The sequence below is a fragment of the Perissodus microlepis genome, chromosome 7 (genome assembly GCF_051167445.1).
Source record: "Perissodus microlepis isolate ML-2025 ecotype Zambia chromosome 7, ASM5116744v1, whole genome shotgun sequence".
Taxonomy (NCBI): Eukaryota; Metazoa; Chordata; class Actinopteri; order Cichliformes; family Cichlidae; genus Perissodus; species Perissodus microlepis.
The window spans coordinates 40184860-40205886 of NC_140467.1; the positions used below are offsets into that span (position 1 = coordinate 40184860).

The 21027-nt window shown below is 40.1% G+C and overlaps 2 protein-coding genes across 2 annotated transcripts; both read right to left on the reverse strand.

Annotated features, from left to right (window-relative positions):
* Nucleotides 1-4406: 4406 nt before the first annotated feature.
* Nucleotides 4407-6708, reverse strand: LOC146383648 (E3 SUMO-protein ligase ZBED1-like). The gene is made up of 2 exons (XM_084935033.1): nucleotides 5594-6708; nucleotides 4407-5374 (listed from the first exon to the last, which is right to left on the reverse strand). The coding sequence occupies exons 1-2, from the start codon at nucleotides 5725-5727 to the stop codon at nucleotides 4723-4725; spliced, it is 786 nt and encodes a 261-aa protein (XP_084791159.1). The 5' UTR covers nucleotides 5728-6708; the 3' UTR covers nucleotides 4407-4722.
* Nucleotides 6709-15523: 8815 nt separating this feature from the next.
* On the reverse strand, nucleotides 15524-19327 carry LOC146383649 (uncharacterized). Its single transcript, XM_084935034.1, has 3 exons — nucleotides 19235-19327; nucleotides 17149-17304; nucleotides 15524-16722 (listed from the first exon to the last, which is right to left on the reverse strand). The coding sequence occupies exons 2-3, from the start codon at nucleotides 17272-17274 to the stop codon at nucleotides 16489-16491; spliced, it is 360 nt and encodes a 119-aa protein (XP_084791160.1). The 5' UTR covers nucleotides 17275-17304; nucleotides 19235-19327; the 3' UTR covers nucleotides 15524-16488.
* Between the last annotated feature and the right edge of the window lie 1700 nt (nucleotides 19328-21027).

The window sequence follows — 21027 nt, forward strand, 5'->3', positions numbered from 1 at the left end:
TCTCTGACTGGCATTTTCTTCACTATCAGTACAACATTAAAGGACAGGTGTATTTTACAAGAGGACTTTGTGCTTCTGCCATATTGCCACAAACTGCAATTCACTAATATTTCACATGAGTGCAGGAAATTCATTAAAACAATCAAAATCTGTCCATTTTTATATGTCTTTCCCTAATACAATCATCCTTTTGTGCTCCAAACTTTGTTTATTATAGCTGTTTTTAATTAATTATTGGTGTGTAGAACTAGCATTAAAAATAAGCAAATCTACTTTTTCTAACCCTAAACATCTGGAAATGGGATAATAAATTCTGATCATCATAGATGGTCTGATTCTCTATGATCACACCAAGCAGCAAATGTAGCTGAGCAGCATGTGTGTAACACCTCAGTCACACAGGCCTACACAGCAGTAGTCAGCTCTGTGTCAATCTCTGTTTGCTGTTTGCTATATTCCTCTATTGGTGTCGAGTGGTTGTTGGAGGCTGCTTGCAGCAGCTAAGTCAAACAGAGTGCATACATTCAGCTTACATGGAAAAAACTACATGAGCTCATAAGTCCTGGGGTTTTATTTCAAGAAGGGAAGAGAATAAATCTTTCACCCAACTGATCAGCAACTTGTCTTTAAGAAGAGTAAGGCCTTCATGACAAGAAAAACACCCCACTCTGTCCTGTTGTGGCAGTAGTGTTAGCCTTAAAAACTGATACGTTACTCTTAGATAGCATTACATAAGGTATGAAAAACTTGCACTGAAGTAATACATTAGTAAAAGAGTAGACTTGATGTCATTGTCATCGCTATTCACAACAGAAACTGTAATCTATTCTATTCCTGGAAATGATGACAAGAAATATCACTTGTTTATTAAAGTTCTTTCTTTCTTGTTCATAAAAGACACAGAGAAATAAAGAGCATGAAGATGCCTGCAGGGTAGATCAGAGGAGCGAATGATGTGGAGGTGAATAAGAAAAGGAACAACTGTTGATGGTTAAGATAACAATGAAACAAGAGAAGTAAAGACAAAAAAACAGAGCAATGTAAAAACGGTACATTATTGTTGAATACAAAAACCAATGTGTTGGTATATTTTGAATTTGGAATGAAAAGAAAGGTGAGGTTGGGGAGATGGAGTGCTCCATGGCTCCAAGGTTTATGGGGAAATGTGTTATCTTTGTATTTATATGTGTTCAGAGTGCATTTAGTGAAAATCGGAATGTAGGACAACAAAGATCAGTAAATGTTTTTCTCTAGAATATTGATTAGTGACTCACAATCAAATCCCTTTAGATTGGATTTATATAGAGCACTTTAAAAACAACACAATTGACCAAAGTGCGCTCCGGTTAAAGACAGTAATTATACAAGAACCATGTATTAAACAAAAAGGAAAGACACAAAATAAATACAATAAATAACAGTAAAAAAATAGCAGTAAAACATATAGACAATGAAATACGTAATAAATAAAAAAAAGATTAAAAGTGACCAAAAACTAAATCCCAGGATTTTATAGGATTTTATACCACCGGTGCAACATCAGTGTTTTCTAACAAAAGAAAGAAAGTAAAGGGTAGGAAACTGATTGCTTCTCATGGCCTTGTGTGTCGTGGAAACCACAGAGATGAAGAACAATTCACTTTTGTCTCTAACTTTTGCGTTTCATGAATTATTAAATGTGGAGCAGCAGTCAGTCAGGAATCAGGAATAAGAAATCAGTGCTCAGGGTGGGGGGCAGCGGGAACCTCAAAAAAATAAATTGGAGTTCTGCTCGTAATGAAATGCTTGCTTAGAGACAGAATGAATGATGGGAGGTAGAAGTAGCTGAACAAAATTAAGAGTGTGGTGCAGTGTGAAGAAGGTGATGCATTGGATCCACTTTTCCATCACTCTCTGCTCCATCTTCTTCTGCTTGGGTGTAACATGCATGAAATTAACATATAGTCGTCTGTCGGGCAAAGGTCCAACACCAAATAGTGTGTTTAACAGATAAAGATCCTCTTTGAAGATCACCCTTAGGGAAATGAAGAAGAAAAACTACTTCTTTATTCAATCTAAATCAAAGATAAAGCCCAGACAGGAATATCTTTTTATTGCTGGTACTTATTCCTAAATTTAAACAAACCCTGACTCTTTCACATTAACATCTTTGTCGACATAATGAACTGTTAGATGTGCCTTGATAGTTCTGGGCTGACCTCTTTTTGCCTTCAGAACTGCCTTAATTCTTTGATTCAACAAGCTGCTGCAAACACTTCTCAGATATTTTGGACCATTTCGGACACAGCTGCAGATTTGTCGGCTGTGGTTGGTTGATCATATATTTGCATTAATGCATTAATAAGCAAAGTTAACTACTATTTATTGATGACAAGGAATAAACCTGTATTCTACTTGGTGGTAAAGTAGCCCGGGAAATTAGCTGCCACACAGGGCACAATAACAGGGGCTCTTGCAGCGATTTAATTGCATGCAAAGAAGATACAAAAAAGCAAAAAGCACAAAAACATATAATGAAAAATATGCACTAAAAATACAGCAGAGGCTCTGACTACACACAGAAACAAAGGAACAAATTAACTCAACCCAAAACCACTAAATCATAATAAAATGCCTACAGCCACTTACAGAGCACGGCAGTTTCTCTAGCTTCACGTTTGCACACTCTGATGATTGCACACTCTGCATCCTCTAACACATGTGAGGACATGGTGATCTATAGCCCACCTCCTGATTATACTATCACTAACACCAACAGCAAGTACTTTACAAAGCAGTTTCACATCACTGTCCTCCATGTATCTCCAGTTTGGTGCATACCAAACATGACCCCAACATACAACAAACATGGCCACATCTGACAGAAGAAAAAAAAACATTCAAAAGAAACTGCAGAGGAACATGTTTACTGGCCTTTACTCTTAACCTCCCAAGACAAAACTTATTTAGTCCAGATTCAAAACTCCTTTAAGTTATAGTAACATTTGTTTTAACTTATTAATCCATTTTTTAAATTAATTTAACTAACTTTTTGAAAATGCTTTACAGGTGTATTTGAGTAATATACCGTAAGTAAACCTTGATTTTTAAATTACGAAATAGCTCCACTCTTTTGTTATTTGTATAGATAGTGTGTATTGTTTGGCAGGCTTAGCAGGTTTGTTTTGTCTGTTTTGTTCATTGGGATGAAGCAGCTGTGGTATGCACTCTCAAAAAATGATTTTTTAAAAAAAAAATATGATTCTGAAAGTTGTTAAAAAAACTTTAGTCAACAACACTTTTTGAGGAGCAGAAGGCCGACTACACACACCATATATTACATTTTCTCTGCAATAACTGAAGGCTATGTGGAACCAATCTTACAGAGAAAGTTGCCCAAAGGCAGCTATTTTAAATCGACAGAATACATGTAAATACGTGTAAACACTCTGCTCTGATGCCATAACAGTCTGTGTTTGCTGTCCTAATCTCTAGAACAGTGATTTTTTTTTTCTAATCTAGAGATTTATCTACATTAAACAGACTCCCTTTCATTTTCACTCACAGCATCCACATTAGTTCGCCCGAGACAGTAATATCTGTCCACAGTGACGGTGAACATCTGGTGTCATTCGTACTCCAACTGTGACTTTCATTCATTACCAACTGTAGATGTTTCTGCCTGTATTGAGCCAGCTTGGTTTTAGAACTATGCTTTTTGTAATAAACATTTACATATGGTTAGAATACTGTAAAAACCTGTAGCACTGTTTTAAAATAATGTTTTATATTTTTTAATATACTTTTAGTTGCATTAGTCTTTCTCTTATGTATTTTTATTACATTTATAAACTTTATTTGTTTAAATTGTCTGTTTCAGTGTGTTTACAGAATGCTGACTTAACATGTGGCACGTTAATTTCGTTTTTTTTATTTTTATTTATGTCTATATTTTTGATTGTGAAATTACCATATTTGGTTTATTGTTGGCTTCAATTCTGATGTGCCCATCATCGGGTGGGCCAAAAATTAATTTCATCGAATTAAAACTGATCAAATGTTTAATTTGTGATTCATTTTCAGTAATATTTTTAAGTCTTGTTACAAATATTAAAACTAGGGCTGTCAAATGATTAAAATTTTTAATCAGATTAATCACAGCCTAAAAATTAATTAATCATGATTAATCGCAACTCGAAATATGACCAAAATGTGTGCAAACATACGGACAGGTAGCGGATTTTTACACACTTGTTAGTGTTATTTAATGCTAAGACCACGCTGAGTGGCCTGCGTTCACTCAGCGTGGTCTGACGTAGGCTGGGTGTTGTGCTGGAAGCGAATTAATCACAGCCTAAAAATTGATTAATCGCAACTTGAAATATATGTGTATATGTGTATATATGTGTAAAAATCGGGACAGATAGTGGTTTTTAACACACTTGTTTGTTTTATTTATTATTAATTGTGAGTACAAGCAGTACAAGCAGAACAGGGCTTCAAATAATTGTGAGGGATTTTTACTGAATGTTTTCCACCCGTTTAAATCTAGCACATTGTTTTATCCATATACATCTTCAAGTTCACAGAACATAGGCCTAATTCAACAGGCAAAATAGAAAAAATCTCCAATCATCCTTTTGGGTAAGGTAGATTAGTGCAAAAAAATATGAACAACAGTGAAAAGTATTGTTTAAATCACATTCAACCATAGAACAAGCTCTAAACACACGGTCCTCTGGTCTACTCATCCTTCAGCCAGTTGCTGAGACAAACCAACTTGTCCACGTTCTCTGAGTGCAGAGCAGACCTCTTCTTGTTCACAATGTGCCCTGCTACAGAGAACAGCCTCTCACAGGGCACTGTGGAGGCAGGAGTGGCCAGGTATCTGCGAGCAAGGCGGGCCAGCTGGCTGTGGGCTCCTGCATGAGCTGCCCACCACTGTAAGGGACAGTCCTCTAAGGCAGTGCAGGGCTCTGCTCTGTAGCGCTGTATGGCTCTGTCCTGCTGTACCTCCTCCTCTGACTCAGAGTCAGAGTCCATCTGCAGCAGGCTCAGCCTCTTCTTGGCTGGACCTTCTTCTGCAGTGTGTGATCTTCTAGGAGAGTCTTCATGCAGCATGCCTGCCAGTGTGGTCCACACTGCTTCTCTGTCAGTCTTGGGCACACTGCGTAGGTCTTTAAAACGTGGGTCCAGTGCAGTTGCGATCTGGAGCCATGCATAGTTGGTATGTTCCTGGCGGGAAGCAAGGTCTTCCTTAAACTTCTCTTTAAACCTCACCACATATGCAGGGTCCTCATCAGTTACTTCCATGACACGGCGCAGGTGGCAGAAGGCTGGTAGAACTACAGAGCAGGAGACGTAGGCCTCTCCTCCCAGCAGTTCAGTCACATATCTGCAGTGGAATACACACACACACACACACACACACACACACACACACAGATAAGACAGCAAATTAAAAAAAGCTTTTTAATACTAGGTAATATTAATAAAATATTTGATTTCATTTATTTTTTAAATAAGACATTTTCATAATAACAAAACTGATTTAAGATGTATGTTTGATACATTTAATCTAAACCTACAATTATGGTCACAATGACAGGCTCACCTGCAGGGCTCTAGAAGTGTCTCCAGTCTCTGGAGTTTGTCCCACTCTGGAGGCGTCAGGAGGACAAGTTTATGCTTTTGTTTATCCAGAGTCGCGGTTACTGCAGTTTGGTTGCGGATCAAGCGCTTCACCATCTCCAGCGTGGAGTTTCAGCGCGTAGGCACGTCCTGGGCCAACGGCTCCTGCTTGCGCCCCAGTGACACCTGCTCTGCGTTCAGCTCTGCTGTGTTTGCTGGGCTGTGCTTAAAATGGCCAACAATTTTGCGCCATTTGGCCAGCGCAGTGACAAAGCCACTGTCTGCGAGACTCACTGTGATGCATCTCTGTAGAATGTGTGCGGTACACGGCATGTGATTGAATGGCATGATGCGAGCCGCGGCGATCATATTGCGCGCACTGTCCGTGCCTACTGTTGTCACCTTCTCCTCAATTCTCCACCTGCGAGCAACAGTCTGGAACTGCTCTGTACAAGCCTCCGCAAAGTGCCGCTCTTCCGTTTTCATTATAGTCAGCGCAAAGGATGTCAGACCCCAGGCTTCAGTGATTAAATGCGCAGTAACTCCCAGGTAATTGTCATTACTCAATGATGTCCAGTGGTCTCCTGTCAGAGCCACGCATTCTGTGTGAACTAAAGCCTCTTCTTTTTTCTTTTTCTCCGTTTCATACAGTTCGTGGATTCGAATTGTTATTGTGCTTCTCGCTGGGGGCTTGTAGGACGCGTCCTGAGATGCAACCTTTAAAACATCCGCAAAGCCCTTGTCCTCCACAATGCTTAGCGGTCTACAGTCCTTTGCTATCCATTTGGCTATATTGTCGGTCAGTTTGTCCAAAGAAGACTTACCGAGTGGCCTGCGTTCACTAAGAGTGGTCTGACGCAGGCCGGGTGAAGCTGCTGCCCCGACAAACGCGTGTTTGGCATTAAGGTGGTATTTTAAGGTCGAATTTGAACGGTGAAATTGAAACTCTTTACTACAGTGAGTGCAAATTACAACGCGTTTGTTTATTGTCCCATCTATGTTCTTCTTGTATTTAAATTCCCCATCCAGAAGGCCATCCTGTTCCTGCTTCTCCATTTTCAGTGGCGCGGTAAACAAATCAAGTGGAATTATGGGAGCGACTTATGTGTTGCGCTAAATAGTTAAATATTCTAACGTAATTAATTCCAAAATTTAATTATCGCAATTAACGCGTTAATTTCGACAGCTATAATTAAAAAAAAAACAATAAAAAAAAAGGCAAATGGTTTCCAATAGTAAATATGGTTATAATGGAAATATATGATGTTCAGAAACTACAGTACACATTTAAATTAAAATTACCTTTTGGATTATGATATTTTGGAATTTGTTAGATTTTCTGGTCCACTGTAATTTTTTATTTAATTTTTTTACACAGTGTTGTCAATGTGCAAACAATAAACAACCATATTGTTCACTAAATCATACACATTCATACATCAAGTGAATCATTTATTCTGCTGTATGTAATACTTTCTTTTGAGTATTTTTAAAGTAATTAATTTATCAAAAGTGGAGACTTGACAGAGAAAATGTTTTTTTCTGTCTAGAATTAAGATGTTGGTGGTGAATATTACAGATACTCAAATTTCACTTGTACCTTTAGGTCTGACTGTAATCATACTATCAATAACTGTAATATGAATAATATGAATGTCACACTCTAGTTACTGTAAAGCCAGAGAACCAAATATCTGCTTCATATCTGTTTTGCAGCTCATATTGTTATTTTTCTTTTGCTATATATAATATGACCTGACTCTAGTCTGGAAGGTGGTACAGGCTGGATGATGAAGAAAGGCTGAGCCTGATCACGAATCAGTTTCCAAGCTTCCCCTTAAAGGTACAGACAGCAGCAAAACTGATCCCATTTCATTCTCATTTCTGGACTGCATTGCTTCACAGCTGACAAGCGCCTGAGACCACTAGCCAGTCAGACATTTTTTTCACCTCCAGGGGAGTGTTCTTATGAACTTTAAATAACCTTTAAACTGCTGTTTGATTGGAGGTCATGGGCCTCTGGGCAGGTACTCTCTAATTGGCTCATTTTCTCTCTTCTTCATGGTGACATTTTAGGTCTTCTCATGTCTGTCACACTGTCCCAATGCTCCCTGTAGCTGTCACTACCAAAGTACAGAGCAAAGCCCCCACTGAGAAAAAGGCATTTAGAGATTATAGTTAAGTCTTGTGTGTATTTATTTTTATTTTATTTTTGCAAATGATTAAATTATTTAAATTGCACTGGATTAGTTTTCTTGCCAGAAAAAGAGAAAAATCATTCTAATCACTTTTCCACCACCCTCAGGTATCCCTGAGCAAGAATGGTAGATCAAAATAAAATTGACAGATTCAACAGAGAAGGTTATATCACCTAACAGAAAAGTAGAAGCCTACACATAAGTGAAAATGGGTTTTGTACTTGGATAAAAAAAAAACAAGAATCCATCCATATCTGTCTGATAAATTCGGACTGTGACGGAAAGGAAGGATAATATGTTGAATGCAAACACTTACTGTGGGGATTTCTATAAGTTCTGCATTGCTATAGTGTTATTATTATCACTAGTGAAATGAGAAGATGTATTAATTTTTTCTTACATTACCAGTTCTAGGGACTGAAAGCCACCCACCCTACAAAGCATGTGTTACAGACTACCATTTGTCAGTGGCCATGTGCCATCTCTTGTTGTCCAATTGTGTACCTGGCAGGCAGCAACAGGACTTGCTGTGCCAAGAGGAGGCGTTTGGCTTGAAGCATCTTTAACTGAGAGCAATAAAATGGCACATATGGTGATAGAAAGTATGGGCAGCACTAATGGCTGAAGAAGCCATCATACTTTGGTCTGGATGTATCACTTGGCTCTGATCAAACCAGATCTCTGTGTGTCCGTTTGTCAAAACCACAATCAGAGAGCAGAACAAAGCTAATTGGTTGGCCCAAAGCAATCTACCAAGGCAGAGTGAATGTGGACGAAGCTTTTTCCCTCTTCAATCCTCTCCTATTGCAAAAGACTGTCACACATCGCAACCCGTATCTCATGCTCTTCTCTCCATTTCTCACTTTATATTTTTCTGTCATTGCTTTAAGTTTCATATATATTTCAGTTTGAGGGAAAATAACAGTACTGGGGCACAGGCTGTGCAAAGTTCTGACCAATTATCTGCTGGAACCAACACTACGTTTTGGTATATCGCTTCCCCAATTAGTGGCCAAGAACAAAGCAAAATGCAAAAGAAAAACAGGGCTCCAATAAGTAGTAATGAGTAGTGGCTGGCAGAGAGAAGCATATTTAAGATCATTAAAGCTCTTCTGTGTTTAATAGTTAGTAGTTAATTTGAATTATTTTAATTGCTTATGGCATTTATATTGGCACAGAAGAATGGTCATCTGATTTTTTCACTTGTACTGCTATTGCTTTTTTAAATGTGAAGCTAATATGTGGATAATAGGAACATCTTTTCAGACAAAGAGCTACATGTGGATTTTGATCCCCCAGCAAACCGTCCACTAAGAGTGCTTTGTGTAAAGCAGCACAGAAATGATTTTCGGTGGTTGAAGTCACAGGGATCAGCTATTATGTAAGAACCTAACTGTTCATCTGATAAACAGAATGGTCAGCCCCTTCATTTTTCTTGTTGCCACGTTGCTCCTCAAGTACTTTTTGATTAGTTTTGGTTTGGGGAAAGATTGTTTTGCTTTTATAAAGGTGTGACACGTGTTTCCCAGCTTCAGACTGCAGCCAGAACTCTCAGGGGAAATTCTTATGCTGTAAATTTCCAGATCTGGCATCTGGTTTATAAGCAAAAGTTCAGATCTTGTTGTTGAGCTCACCGGTAACCTTGTCCGACTTGATGAAATTCCTTTTAATTGATGGAACTCAAAACAAAGCAAAAACAATGGTAGAGAAAGTTGTGGTCTCCTTCAGCCTTTAGATGCCACAAATAATTATGTGAACAAACTTTACAAATTTTGAACTTTCAAAGCTAGAAAAAGTATTACATGTTCTGTTGGCAATTTTGAAAGTTGCATGGAAATAATAAAGAGAAGTAAAAAAATGATTCAAATTATTGTTGACATACATCGAAGACAACTGCTAAGGATTACCGTTTATTTCTTGCTGGTTTAATTGCCATGAAAGATCTGGCAATGTTACAATATGTGTATGTGTGTGATTTACCATTTAACTTGTGTTTTGTTTCCAATTTTTTTCTGTATGTTTACTGCATATAAATATAATGGGAGGTTGTCCCAGGGATATACTGACAAACATCCACCTACTGTATGCTTCAATATGACCTGTTTTTAATAATTTAAAGTTGAAAGATATCCAAGTACTGGAATTTTCCAGCACAACCATCTCTGGGGTTTACAGAAAATGGTTCTCTGGGTAAAAATATCTTATTAATGCCAGAGAGCAGAGTGCTTCAAGCTGACAAGGCAACAAAAGGTACACAGAAAAACATCTCTGAACACCAAACACCTCAATCATTGAAGCAGATGGGCTTCAGCATATCTAAGGAATATTTATTATATTAATATTAATCTGTGCCGTCAAAAACAATGCAAAGGGGGCCCAAGTCCATACTTGCAAAGTGTGCATAATGAAGTGACCTTTCAAACTGTAAAATTCAAGCGCAGACTCTCTTAAAATGTAACAGTAAATTTATTTACAGTGAATATAGTGCAACAACAGTTCAACACAAAGTACTTCACAGTGATGATAGCGGTTCTCAAGTGCTCATGAATCTCGCTCTTCCTCAACACTCCCATGGAAAGATTTTCTCCACAGGAACCCACACACAGAAGACACAGGTACATTTTCCACACAGGTAAACTAAGCAAGCCAGTATGCACCAAAGCCGTGTGCTTAACGACCACACAACAGTTTCACTAACTGTTAGCCATTCACTGATACACACACACACACACACACACACACACATATTAATGGGAACAGAGGAGAGGCAAGGTAGAGCGCAAGGAAAGGGAAAAAAGACAGAAATGGCAAAACAGAAAGAGAAGACAGGAGGACCATGACAAAAGACAACTTAGGTTGTTGCAAAAGTGGTTGCTCACATGTTATCTGTGGAAAAATCACAGGAAGCTGAGAAAAGAGTAAATAATTGGTTTCCTTTGCACCCATTGCAAAGTCCCGTTAGAGTGAAACTGAAGATGAAATATCATCACTTTCTGTAGAGGACGTGTGAGAGCTTTACTTTATCCCTGACATAATTCCTGTGGGATCAGGGGAGATCTGTCGTACTAAAATCTGACAGTAAAAGAGTCTTTCTCAGTCATATTTCTGTAGCATTAAAGACCTCTGTGCACCTCCCTTTCATACACTCTTGTCTGTCATCTCCACTTGCCTCTGGTGCTTTTATTTTAATTTTATGTCCTCTCTCTCCCTCGTGAATTTACTGGATCACACAGCCGATATCCTCCCAGCAGCCCCCTTATCAGGACATTTTCAATAGTGTGGTTGAAAATAGAAAGCAATGGCTGGCAGGTTGCTTCTCCGTTGTCACCTTTGGGTTACAGATAAAGAGACTCTTGCAGCAGCAGCTCATATGGTCATCACCATGAAAGTGCAAGACTTTGAGAACTTACTCATGTTATTTCTGACTAAAGATAAGTGTTCGTTCTGATTTGGGTCAACATATCGCTGTGTGATCAATGCTCATACAAGATAAACCAGCTAAGAGCTTTCTGTGATGAGCAAGAGCACACATTGCCTTTTCAAATTTCTTGCATAATCACCTTTCTTCTGTTTGCGGGACTCTTGAAATGTCTTCTAATCAGTCAATGTGCTGTGAATTGTAATGAGGCTAATAAAACAGTTTTGTGCTTAATTAAAATGTACAATTTCCAAACTTATAATGACAGCATGCCTATCCTCTAATACCGCGATAACACCAAAGCAGGTTGCTTAACTATTTCCTAAATAGCTCTACTAACCCTTATCTTATAGCTTCACTGGGCAATGCATCGGCAAGAATGGGCACTTCAAAATAGATCCCGGAGAACCTTCTGAGCAAAAAAACGAAACCGTAAAGACTTCTGCGCTGTCTGAGAGGGACTCATGTTCAATGTTCCCTTTCAAAGAAATAATCTAATACCTCACAACTTTCACTCTACCATCTGAGCAGTTGTTCTCTAAAGTGCTGTCATTACTTTGGGACTTTTCGGATTCTGTGCAGATCCATTTTGAACCCTCACTCTAAATTAATTCACCAATTTGAAGAACAGAATGAGGGCAAATATGATCCAAAAAATTCCATTAATTCTGGGGGGTATGCACCACTGAATTTTAAGCACTGCGTTGAAGCAGCGTTTTAATAGCTATATCCTCACATACTTATTCTGTCTGCGCCTCGCTTTTAATTGAATTCTTTCGAACGTGTTGATATAATAATTCCATACATTGGCAAACGTAGAGAAAATGAAACATATTCACCACGGTACATGGGAGCAGAAGACCAGATAAGTGAATGTTAAGTCATGCAGTGCTTCTCCCATTTGAGCAGTTGAAATTGCTGAGCTGACATAATTAAGAAATTCAAAGTGAAACACTCCCTGTGGAGTGGGAAGTTCATTTCCACGTCTTTAGTTTTATGCAGTGGCAATATTTTTTTTTTTTTTTTTTGTGTCCCGTTTGGATCTTTAGCCGTCAGAATTGTTGTCTTAAGGCCAAGAAAGATGCCAAGCGGATTTATTTTACCAAGTGGATCATCATGGCCTTGCCATATTGGTCCATTTGATTGACCTTTATTATAATTATGAATTTATTTTATTTTCGGTTGCTACAAACGGGACAGACATGACTGGGGGATAGGACAGGGAGAAAGAATGAAAGAAAGAGAGGGAGAGAAAGAAAACCAAAGGGGAGAAGAGACGGTGAGAAGGGGGGGAAGAAAGGAAAAAACAAACAAACAAACAAAACACCTGGATCACCTGTATGGAGAAAAAAAAAAACAGAAGAGAAAGCAAACAACAAAGAGCAACATAATAAAAACAGCACAAGCACAATAAACTAGCTCGCAGTACATAACAGTAGATACTAAATAATAAACGATATTGTGCAGCACGCAAGATAGACAGCGCACAATGTGCTTTGAGGCAGCAGCCAAGAAAGGTGTAGTCCGCGTCTGTGAACACCCGTGTGTACACCTGTGTGCATACCTGTGTGGATCAGCATGCTTGTATTCCAAAGGTTTCTCCATGTAACGATCTGCTAGGGAGTGTGGGGAGCCATAGCCCCGTCCACCAGGGTATGAAGCAGGTATGGAGGAGATCCAGGCCCCAGATATCCAGAGGCCCCAGAGTACAAGGACCCGAGGAGGACCACCAAAGGGGGGGAACCGTGCCACCCTCCTGGGAAGAGCTGAGTAGAGCCCCAAAGGAGAGGTCACCCCACAGCTACGGAGCAGAGGCCAGAGGGGGTTGCAGTGGCGTGGCCGCAGGCTCTGCCGGCAGCCAGCTGCGCCAGAGAGGACCGAGCTTCAGGCCCAGAGGCCAGAGGCCTGAGGGCATCCCACCCCCCGGAAGGAACCCAGCCGGGCCACAGGCGCCCGGCCCCGCCAATCGGCCACCAGGAGTGAGCCGGTACATGCATGAGCGCCCAGCCCCAGACGACAAGGACCACCAACACACCAACGTCTGAGGGCATCAGCCACCGGCAGGGAGTGTGGTGAGGGGAGATAGGCCTCCGTACTTTGGAGGGCCTGAGATGTACCCAGAGAGGTTGAGTCTAAGACCCAACCTGACATATAGACACAGACACAGACAAACAGGCACACGCGGACACAGACGTGCATTCCCACCCCCATATGCACAACCAAATACTCGGCACTCACCCAACGTGTAGACAGACACAAATAGACACTGCACAGAGAGTCGCACTCCCCAAACATACACTATATCCCAGGTCCAGGTACCCCCGCCCCCAGAGGGGCAAGCCGCACCTAGACCCAGGAGATGTAACCCTTCTCTCTGGGGTGGAGGCAAGCGGACCACCTCCTTATCTGCAGTAGCAGGGGGGCCCCGCATCCCAGACCCCAGTCTGACGGCCAGCACCTCCTCCCAGCCCCCCAGCCCTGACGGCTAACAGAACCGGGGTGAGTGAAGACCTCAAACCTCCCTACGCCCGCTCATATGTAGTGTTGCTGTGTGCTGTTCTAAAGTGCATTTAAAACTCAGGAGAGCATGGTACTAGCTTCCTCTCAGAGAGCAGCACGGCTCCTCCCGAAAACCCTTAGTGTCTAAATGCATTTAAAATTGAGGGTAGGGCACCAGCGCCAGAGGTGGGTTGGACCATCCTCTGGATGCTGTAAAACGTGCCCACCCCCAAGGCCCTATATGTATGTGTTATGTGAGAGTGTGAGTAATGTGGATGTCTAGGTTGCAGAATAAAATTGAGGCACAGGCGGCCAGAAGGGGACAGAGGGGGAGTGCCTCCCCTGCACCCTGGTGACATACCTGCACCCCAAGCCCTGCGTGTGTGGGTGGGTGTGGTAGAGCGGGAATAGGGAGGCAGCTGAGGATGGGGAGGGAAGAAAGGGAGGGGCAAGCGGCCCCTCCCTGGGGCCAGCTCCCCCGCTGACCCCAGTAGGCACCCCCACGCTCTGGGACCCACCAGGGCAAGGGGGCCCAGGCCCATCCGGACCGGGGCCCGCAGCAGCAGCACCGCCCAGCCCCACAGAGTCCGGGGCAGCCCACCCGACTCCACCCCAGAGAAAACTGCACCCACCCCATCATCCAATCATCTCCCAAACTACACAAGACAATAGACACCCAGGTTGAGTTCATTCTCCCCCTCTCCTATATCTCTCCCCCCACCTGCAGAGTGAGCTCCTGTAGTGAGGAGACCACCTGCAAAGATATAACAACCTCCCCACCAGTTAGAGAGCCCCCTAGTTGGGCCGATGCACCAGAGGTCCCCTGCACTGGGGCTGAGCTCCCCTGCACCCACCCGCCCACTGCTCCGGCGACACAACAGCCAGGACCCAAGCCCCCAAGGCCCGGCCAGCACCCCAGACCGGGGGGCGGAGCACCCCCAGACCCCTAAGCCTCCACGCCCGTCCCGGACCCTCCCAGGGGCAGCCAGGCTACCAGGCCAGTAACCAACGTCCGCCAGCACAGACCCTCCCCCATCTCCGCTGTACGCAGCCACAAGGAAAACACCATCCAAGAGCCCCAGAGCTTCTAACCAGGTCATGGCCACATCCCCCAGGTTAGGCCCTCCAGGGAAACGTCCCTAGGGACTCCCCAGACGCCCTAAGGCCGTCCCTACCCCCACATCAACCACAATAGCGAAGGCAGGACCAAACCATGACCCCCCACCCCCACTAGGTGATGAAGCCGATCAAAGGAGCCCAAAGGGATTGATCAAATGTGATGGCAGAGGTTGTATCAAGACTTATGTGATCTATTAGATGGTTTTTATATTGGTTAGAATTAAGATTATTTTTATTTTTCCAGTTAATGAGGACCATTTTCTTGGCAATGCATAGGGCCGTAAAAACGTGGGCTGTGTTTATTTCTGCAGTGACCTCATCCAAGTTGCCCAGCAAGCATACTAAAGGGGAGGCTGGAATGTTACATTTCAGACACTTTGATAAGTCTTCACATATCTCACGCCAAAATTTCTGAACTGGTGGACAGAACCAAAGAGCGTGGATGTAATTGTCCGGTGTATTTGCTGTGCAGTGTGAGCAGTTGTTGGAAGGCGTATAGTCCACACTGAAAAAAATAATCAGTGGGATAAACGTAAAAAAATTATTGTAATCGGTTGCACGAAATTAAGTTATGTTTGGTTAACCTTAGTTTTTTATGTTATAGCTGCACACATTTTTCTGGTAACATGAATATGACTTTGTTATGTTGTTGTTATGTTTTTCATTCCAGTCAAATATTTATAGAAACCACTTGTTTATCAGACATGAACTTTTTGTGTTAATTGTATTGGACTACTATGTGTTATATTGACAAGATTATTTTATGGTAAGCTTATTTTATTTTATAACAAATTTCTAATATATAATATATAATCTAATATATAATTGAGTGTTCAATAAATAAAACTAAATTAAGGCTGATCTTACTGTATGTACTGTACACTTTCTCTTCAATCAAAGAAATAAGCAAAACATTTTTGAACAATGACCTGTATTTTTGAAAATACTACACAGTTGTAACAATGGACTTTCAATTCAGGCTTCCAAAATATACATGAGTCATATTTGTACAATGCATCTCTTGAAAAACATTCCACAAAGTTATCTTCTGTAAGCTGAATTCAACATTGTGGGGCCTTATGACATCACGCTTATGTAAAAAATAGTTTTTTAAATGTAAGAGCCATAAGGTAATATGGCAACAGGGGTGTAATTATTAAAATGACACAAAGAAGAGACTTAAAATAACATTATAACCACAGGCACAAAACCAAGAGACCTAAACTGATTAGTATTGGCTTGCTTCTATCACTAAACATCAAAATCACTAATACTAGACGATGCAGTCTGTTTGTAGTGGTGCACCTTGGGAAAAAAATTGCAAACTGGTGAAATTGGTGCAAGGCACCATTTCCATTGAGAAAAATGGACATTCAAAGTTTGAATTTTTTTTAAAAGAGCCATGGCTTGAAAAGTGAAAACTGCAGTAATAAAGGCCCCAAGTTGAAAAGTGCCAGAAAAATAAGTTTCACTATGTACTGCAACTTTACCAGTGCTGGCTTAAAAGAAAGGATGGTACATATTCGAAGAGGTAAACATGTTGTTCCCACATCATAACTGGAAAACTGTTCAATCGTACAGTCTGGTCCTGAAAACCTGGGCCTTCTTTGAAAGGCTGTTCCTTTTGAGCTCCATAACCAGTTTCTATAATACCTCGAAGGTATACTTTTCCAGTGGGTAGGTGAGGTTCAAAGTGTACATTAGTTCAAACAGCATTGCAGCTGCTAGGGTATAGTTATCCAAATCCTGCCAGACTCTCTGGCCTTCAAGGACTATCCCGATGTCCTCAGGGCTGCCATTGGCATCTCTTGACTTTATGATGTAAATTCCCATGGTTGTTTCCTTATTAGATTGTTGGATAATGGCTTCATCTGTGGCCTAGAAAATGCAGAATTCCAAAATTTAATTAAACAGAACACTGGTCAAAGAACATTATACCAAATCTTATTTTAATCTGTGTCACTATTCCAAAAAATGTTAACATTAACACATTAGGTGAACAAAAATGGATTCATTACAGCATGTGATTTGAGTCCTCAGAACGCTCAAAAAGGTAATGCATTTCTGAAGTGAAATCTCCATGCATACTGTCAGAGCAATACTGTCAGAGCATAGAGAGGTGTTCAACTATGAACTCCACACATAGTTCTAATGCAGGTAAAAGAAGAAAAAAAAACGCACCCATGGTAAATTGTGAAAATCCCAGGTGATTTTCAACATACTCCTGGCATAGAGTGACAAGCAGCATTTTGTTAAAATTATTATTTTCCCTAAAGTGTATACACAAATAAAAATTTTTCTTACCTGGGCCGTGGGCTCCAGAATGTTCTGAAGTCTTCTTCCTATTTGTCCTCCTCGCCTTTTGAAGACCTTTATTAGTTTGTCAGATAGCACATCTATCTGCGAGAGTAATCTGGACTGCAGTGGCATGGTGGTAATGCGCTTAAACTCTGCATTTATCTAAAAAGAGAAGTTGTCACATAAAAATGCTGTCAAAATCTCAAATCTCACAAGGTTACATCCACACAAAGTTGTTATTTTTTGTCATATTACTATTTATTAGCTATGGGTCCCATGTTGCTGAGCAGTTCTTACTTCCATACCACCCAAAGCCTGTTTGCAACCACAGCAGTTGCCTCCTTCTGGCCATTTTGCAGTTCTGCCAAATGACCCAGAAACTACATCTATTATTGTCATATACACATCAAGGTCTTTCATTAATACTTAGTTAAATTAGTTAATTTGACCTTTCCAGAAAATTTACCTTACAGAATGTGAGATAACATATGCAAATCTTCACTAGTAAATAAAATAATGTTATTAAAACCTTAACTGTAACACCTCTACGTAACAGCGCTAGAGAATTGTTCTGAAGCAACACCAATCTGCCCTTCAGCAGGGATAAGCACCATATATCGATACAGAAAAAATAAATTTAACATATTTCTATCGTCATTATTTTTATCTCTTTAAGCCCTCCTCTCAGTCTCTCTATAAATCAGTTAAAATAATTTGTTGGGTTTTTGTGTGTCTTTAACATGTTATCAGTACATTACATTCGCTGCCCCAGAACATGAAATAAAGCCCCACGTCATGCACTTCCTCTCCTAATGAGTACTGCATAGGTGTCATGCCCTAAATAAACCGACTTTAGTGAAGACACCCCCCCCCCCCCCCCTCCCCCCCGAACACACACACACAGAGCCCACCCCATGGCAAACTAGCTTATTTAACTGTTTAACTAAAACATTTTAGGTACAACCAGTTAACTAAATGGACACAAGTTTGTTAGTCTGTATTCACTGAGAAAAAACAAGCGAATGTGACTGACTGCTAATGCACATAATATTGTCCCGCAGCTTAAGCTAGCATTATCGTTAGTTAACTTAAGGAATGACTTGTTTTTTCCATTATGTTGCTCAACAGCAATTCATGAGAAAAACTTCCCCATCTAATGGATGTTCTCTTCGTTTCCTCTCAAACATGTAGTTTTCAGTTTACCTCGACAAAGTAAAGCTCAGCACCAAACGTAAACGAAGCGAAGACAAAAAATGGCGGACCGCCACAGTGAATTTTCCCTCGCAGAACACACCCTGGGGGGGTGGAGTTTCAACAGAAAACATAACTATTTTCTGCTATTTTGATATGACTGGTTTTAAAAGACTGAACATCCTTCTAAAACAAGTGAAAGGCGTGAGACTTAATTATGTTTAGACCAAAAATATAAATGATTCATGTTGGATATATTTACTGTATTTTTACTAATTTAACAACCTCATCATTGCATTAGTCGCTTTATGCAATAGCATTACGCTTACATTAGCTTGAAGCTCAAGGTCGTCATTTTATTTAATTTCTTTTTCTGGGCTTACAAACAGAACACACAACATTTAGATAACCGTTACACTGAATCTTGGGTCTGTGTTGAGTCTTCCAGCTGCTGACTACAGAAGCTAGATTGACCTTTCAGCATGTTTATAGCGGCTGTGGCTATGTGCTGGTAATGTTACCGTGTGTGAGCAGTCACATTGGCAGCAGACATGTTTCAACAAACTAGTCATATCCCGGCCCTACATTAGCTTGTTTAATGGTTAAGACACTGCAGGTACCACCACTTACTACAGACACCGATGCAAGTTTGTAATAGTCTGATAATTTAGACTGAAAGAATATACAAACAATATTAACTCACATTATATATGTTAATTACTAATTTGCTTATCGCATAATTTCGGTTACCATTAGCTAACTGGAGTCTAACATTAGCCTTTCATGGTTTTCGATAAACAGCCCACATACCTGTAAAATAACAACACCCCAGTAAAAGTCCACATATATAAAGGGTCTACACTCTTTCTCACTGGTGTGTTAGCTTTAAAATCTTATTTACCTTCAAGTGTAAAACTCCAGATGGTAGTAGATTTTCCAAAGCGAGAGACAAAAATGGCGGACAGTGCAGCCGATTTTTCCTTTCCAGGGGGCGGAGCTTGAGGATAAAACACGACTAACTTGTTTCTTTTCAACATGATTTGTTCTAAAAGAATGAATATTCTTAAAGAATATGTGAAAATTAAAAGACAAAAATATGTTTAGATGTGAAATTTAAATTAGTCATGCTGGATATATGAAGTAATTCTATGCAAATTCAACTACCACCCTATTGCATTTTTTTCAGTGCATCTTGAACATCCTATGACCAGTATAGTGCACTCTGTGTAATATTTTGTATTGTATTAATTGCAAACTGGGATTTCTGATCCATTGAAAGGTTTTTAAGCATATCTGAGACCAAAGGTTTGGGTCTAAGTTGATTGATAAATCTGCTTCCCATTTTGCAATAGGAAGGGATATTGATTCATCTATTTTAGAAAGTGTTCTGTATATTTTAGACAATAATTTGGGGGGTTTTAGACTAAAAAATTGTACCACACTTGGTGGTGTTTGTAATTCAGCTTCACTGGGATTAAATTTCTTTTTTACTATGGATTTAATTTGTTGATATTCCAAAAATCGTTTCTTGTTGATCCCATATTGTATAACTAGTCTGTCAAACGAAATAAAGTCTGTTCCTTCCAATATATGTTCCAAGTATTTAATTCCTTTGCAACTCCAATCTGAAAAGTTTATCATATTATTGTTTTGTAATATGTCCGGGTTGTTCCAGATAGGTGTACGTTTGCATGGGATTAATGAAGACTCTGTCATTTTTAGAAACTCCCACCATGCTGTCAGAGAAGAGCTAATATTGATGCTTTTAAAGCATTCATGTCGTTTGATGTTTGAGCTGATAAATGGTAGGTCTGAAATTTCTAGGTTATTACATAGTGCCTGTTCTACATCTATCCAAGGTTCATCTAAGAGGGTGTGTTTAAACCATCTAGAGATGAACTGAAGCCTGTTGGCTAAAAAATAGTGATTAAAGTTAGGCAGATCTAATCCTCCTTTATCCTTGGTCCTTTGTAGTGTTTTTAAGCTGATACGTGGGGGTTTATCTTTCCAAAGGAATTTAGAAATGTACGAGTCTAGAGATCTGAACCAATCTTGTGATGGCTTATTTGGGATCATTGAAAATAAATAGTTTATTTTTGGCAAGATCATCATTTTTATAGCGGCGACCCTTCCCATGAGTGATATGGGTAAAGATTTCCATCTAGCCAGGTCACCTTCTACTGTCTTTAAAAGTGGGATGTGGTTTAATTGAGTTAATTCTGAAAGTTTAGGAGAGACATTAATACCTAAATATTTTATATTTCCACATTGCAGTGGGGAAGGAGAAGAATTATGGAAGGAGCAATTAATCGGAAGAACTGTTGATTTTGACCAGTTAATTGAATAATCTGAGACACTTGAGAAGGAATTTATCAATGCAATTACCCCAGAGATATTGGTTTGTGAGTTTTGGAGAAAAAGTAACACACTGAAATCCGTTCCTTGCAGTGGCAATATTAACACACCCTAGCAGGTCTGTGAGTGTCAGTACTGTGAATATTTATTGGTTGAGGAAAAAAAATTATTAAAGAGCAGGATTTTTTTCAGGAGGTAAAGATTTTGTTCGTGCTCTAAAAGTGCCGGCCTTCTATTCCATTTTCTGTTTTGTGCAGTAAAAATGACTGAAGAGTGTTTATCTTTTTTCCCCTAGTGTCTTCAATTATACAAATGATGCAATCCTAAGCACATGGTTTG

Coding starts and splice junctions, on each gene's coding strand:
- LOC146383648 (XM_084935033.1), bottom strand. CDS start 5,727: ATGGTGAAGCGCTTGATCCGCAACCAAACTGCAGTAACCGCGACTCTG. Junction 5,375..5,593: donor ACACTTCTAGAGCCCTGCAG/GTGAGCCTGTCA, acceptor ATTCCACTGCAG/ATATGTGACTGAACTGCTGG.
- LOC146383649 (XM_084935034.1), bottom strand. CDS start 17,274: ATGCCACTGCAGTCCAGATTACTCTCGCAGATAGATGTGCTATCTGAC. Junction 16,723..17,148: donor TTCTGGAGCCCACGGCCCAG/GTAAGAAAAATT, acceptor TGCATTTTCTAG/GCCACAGATGAAGCCATTAT.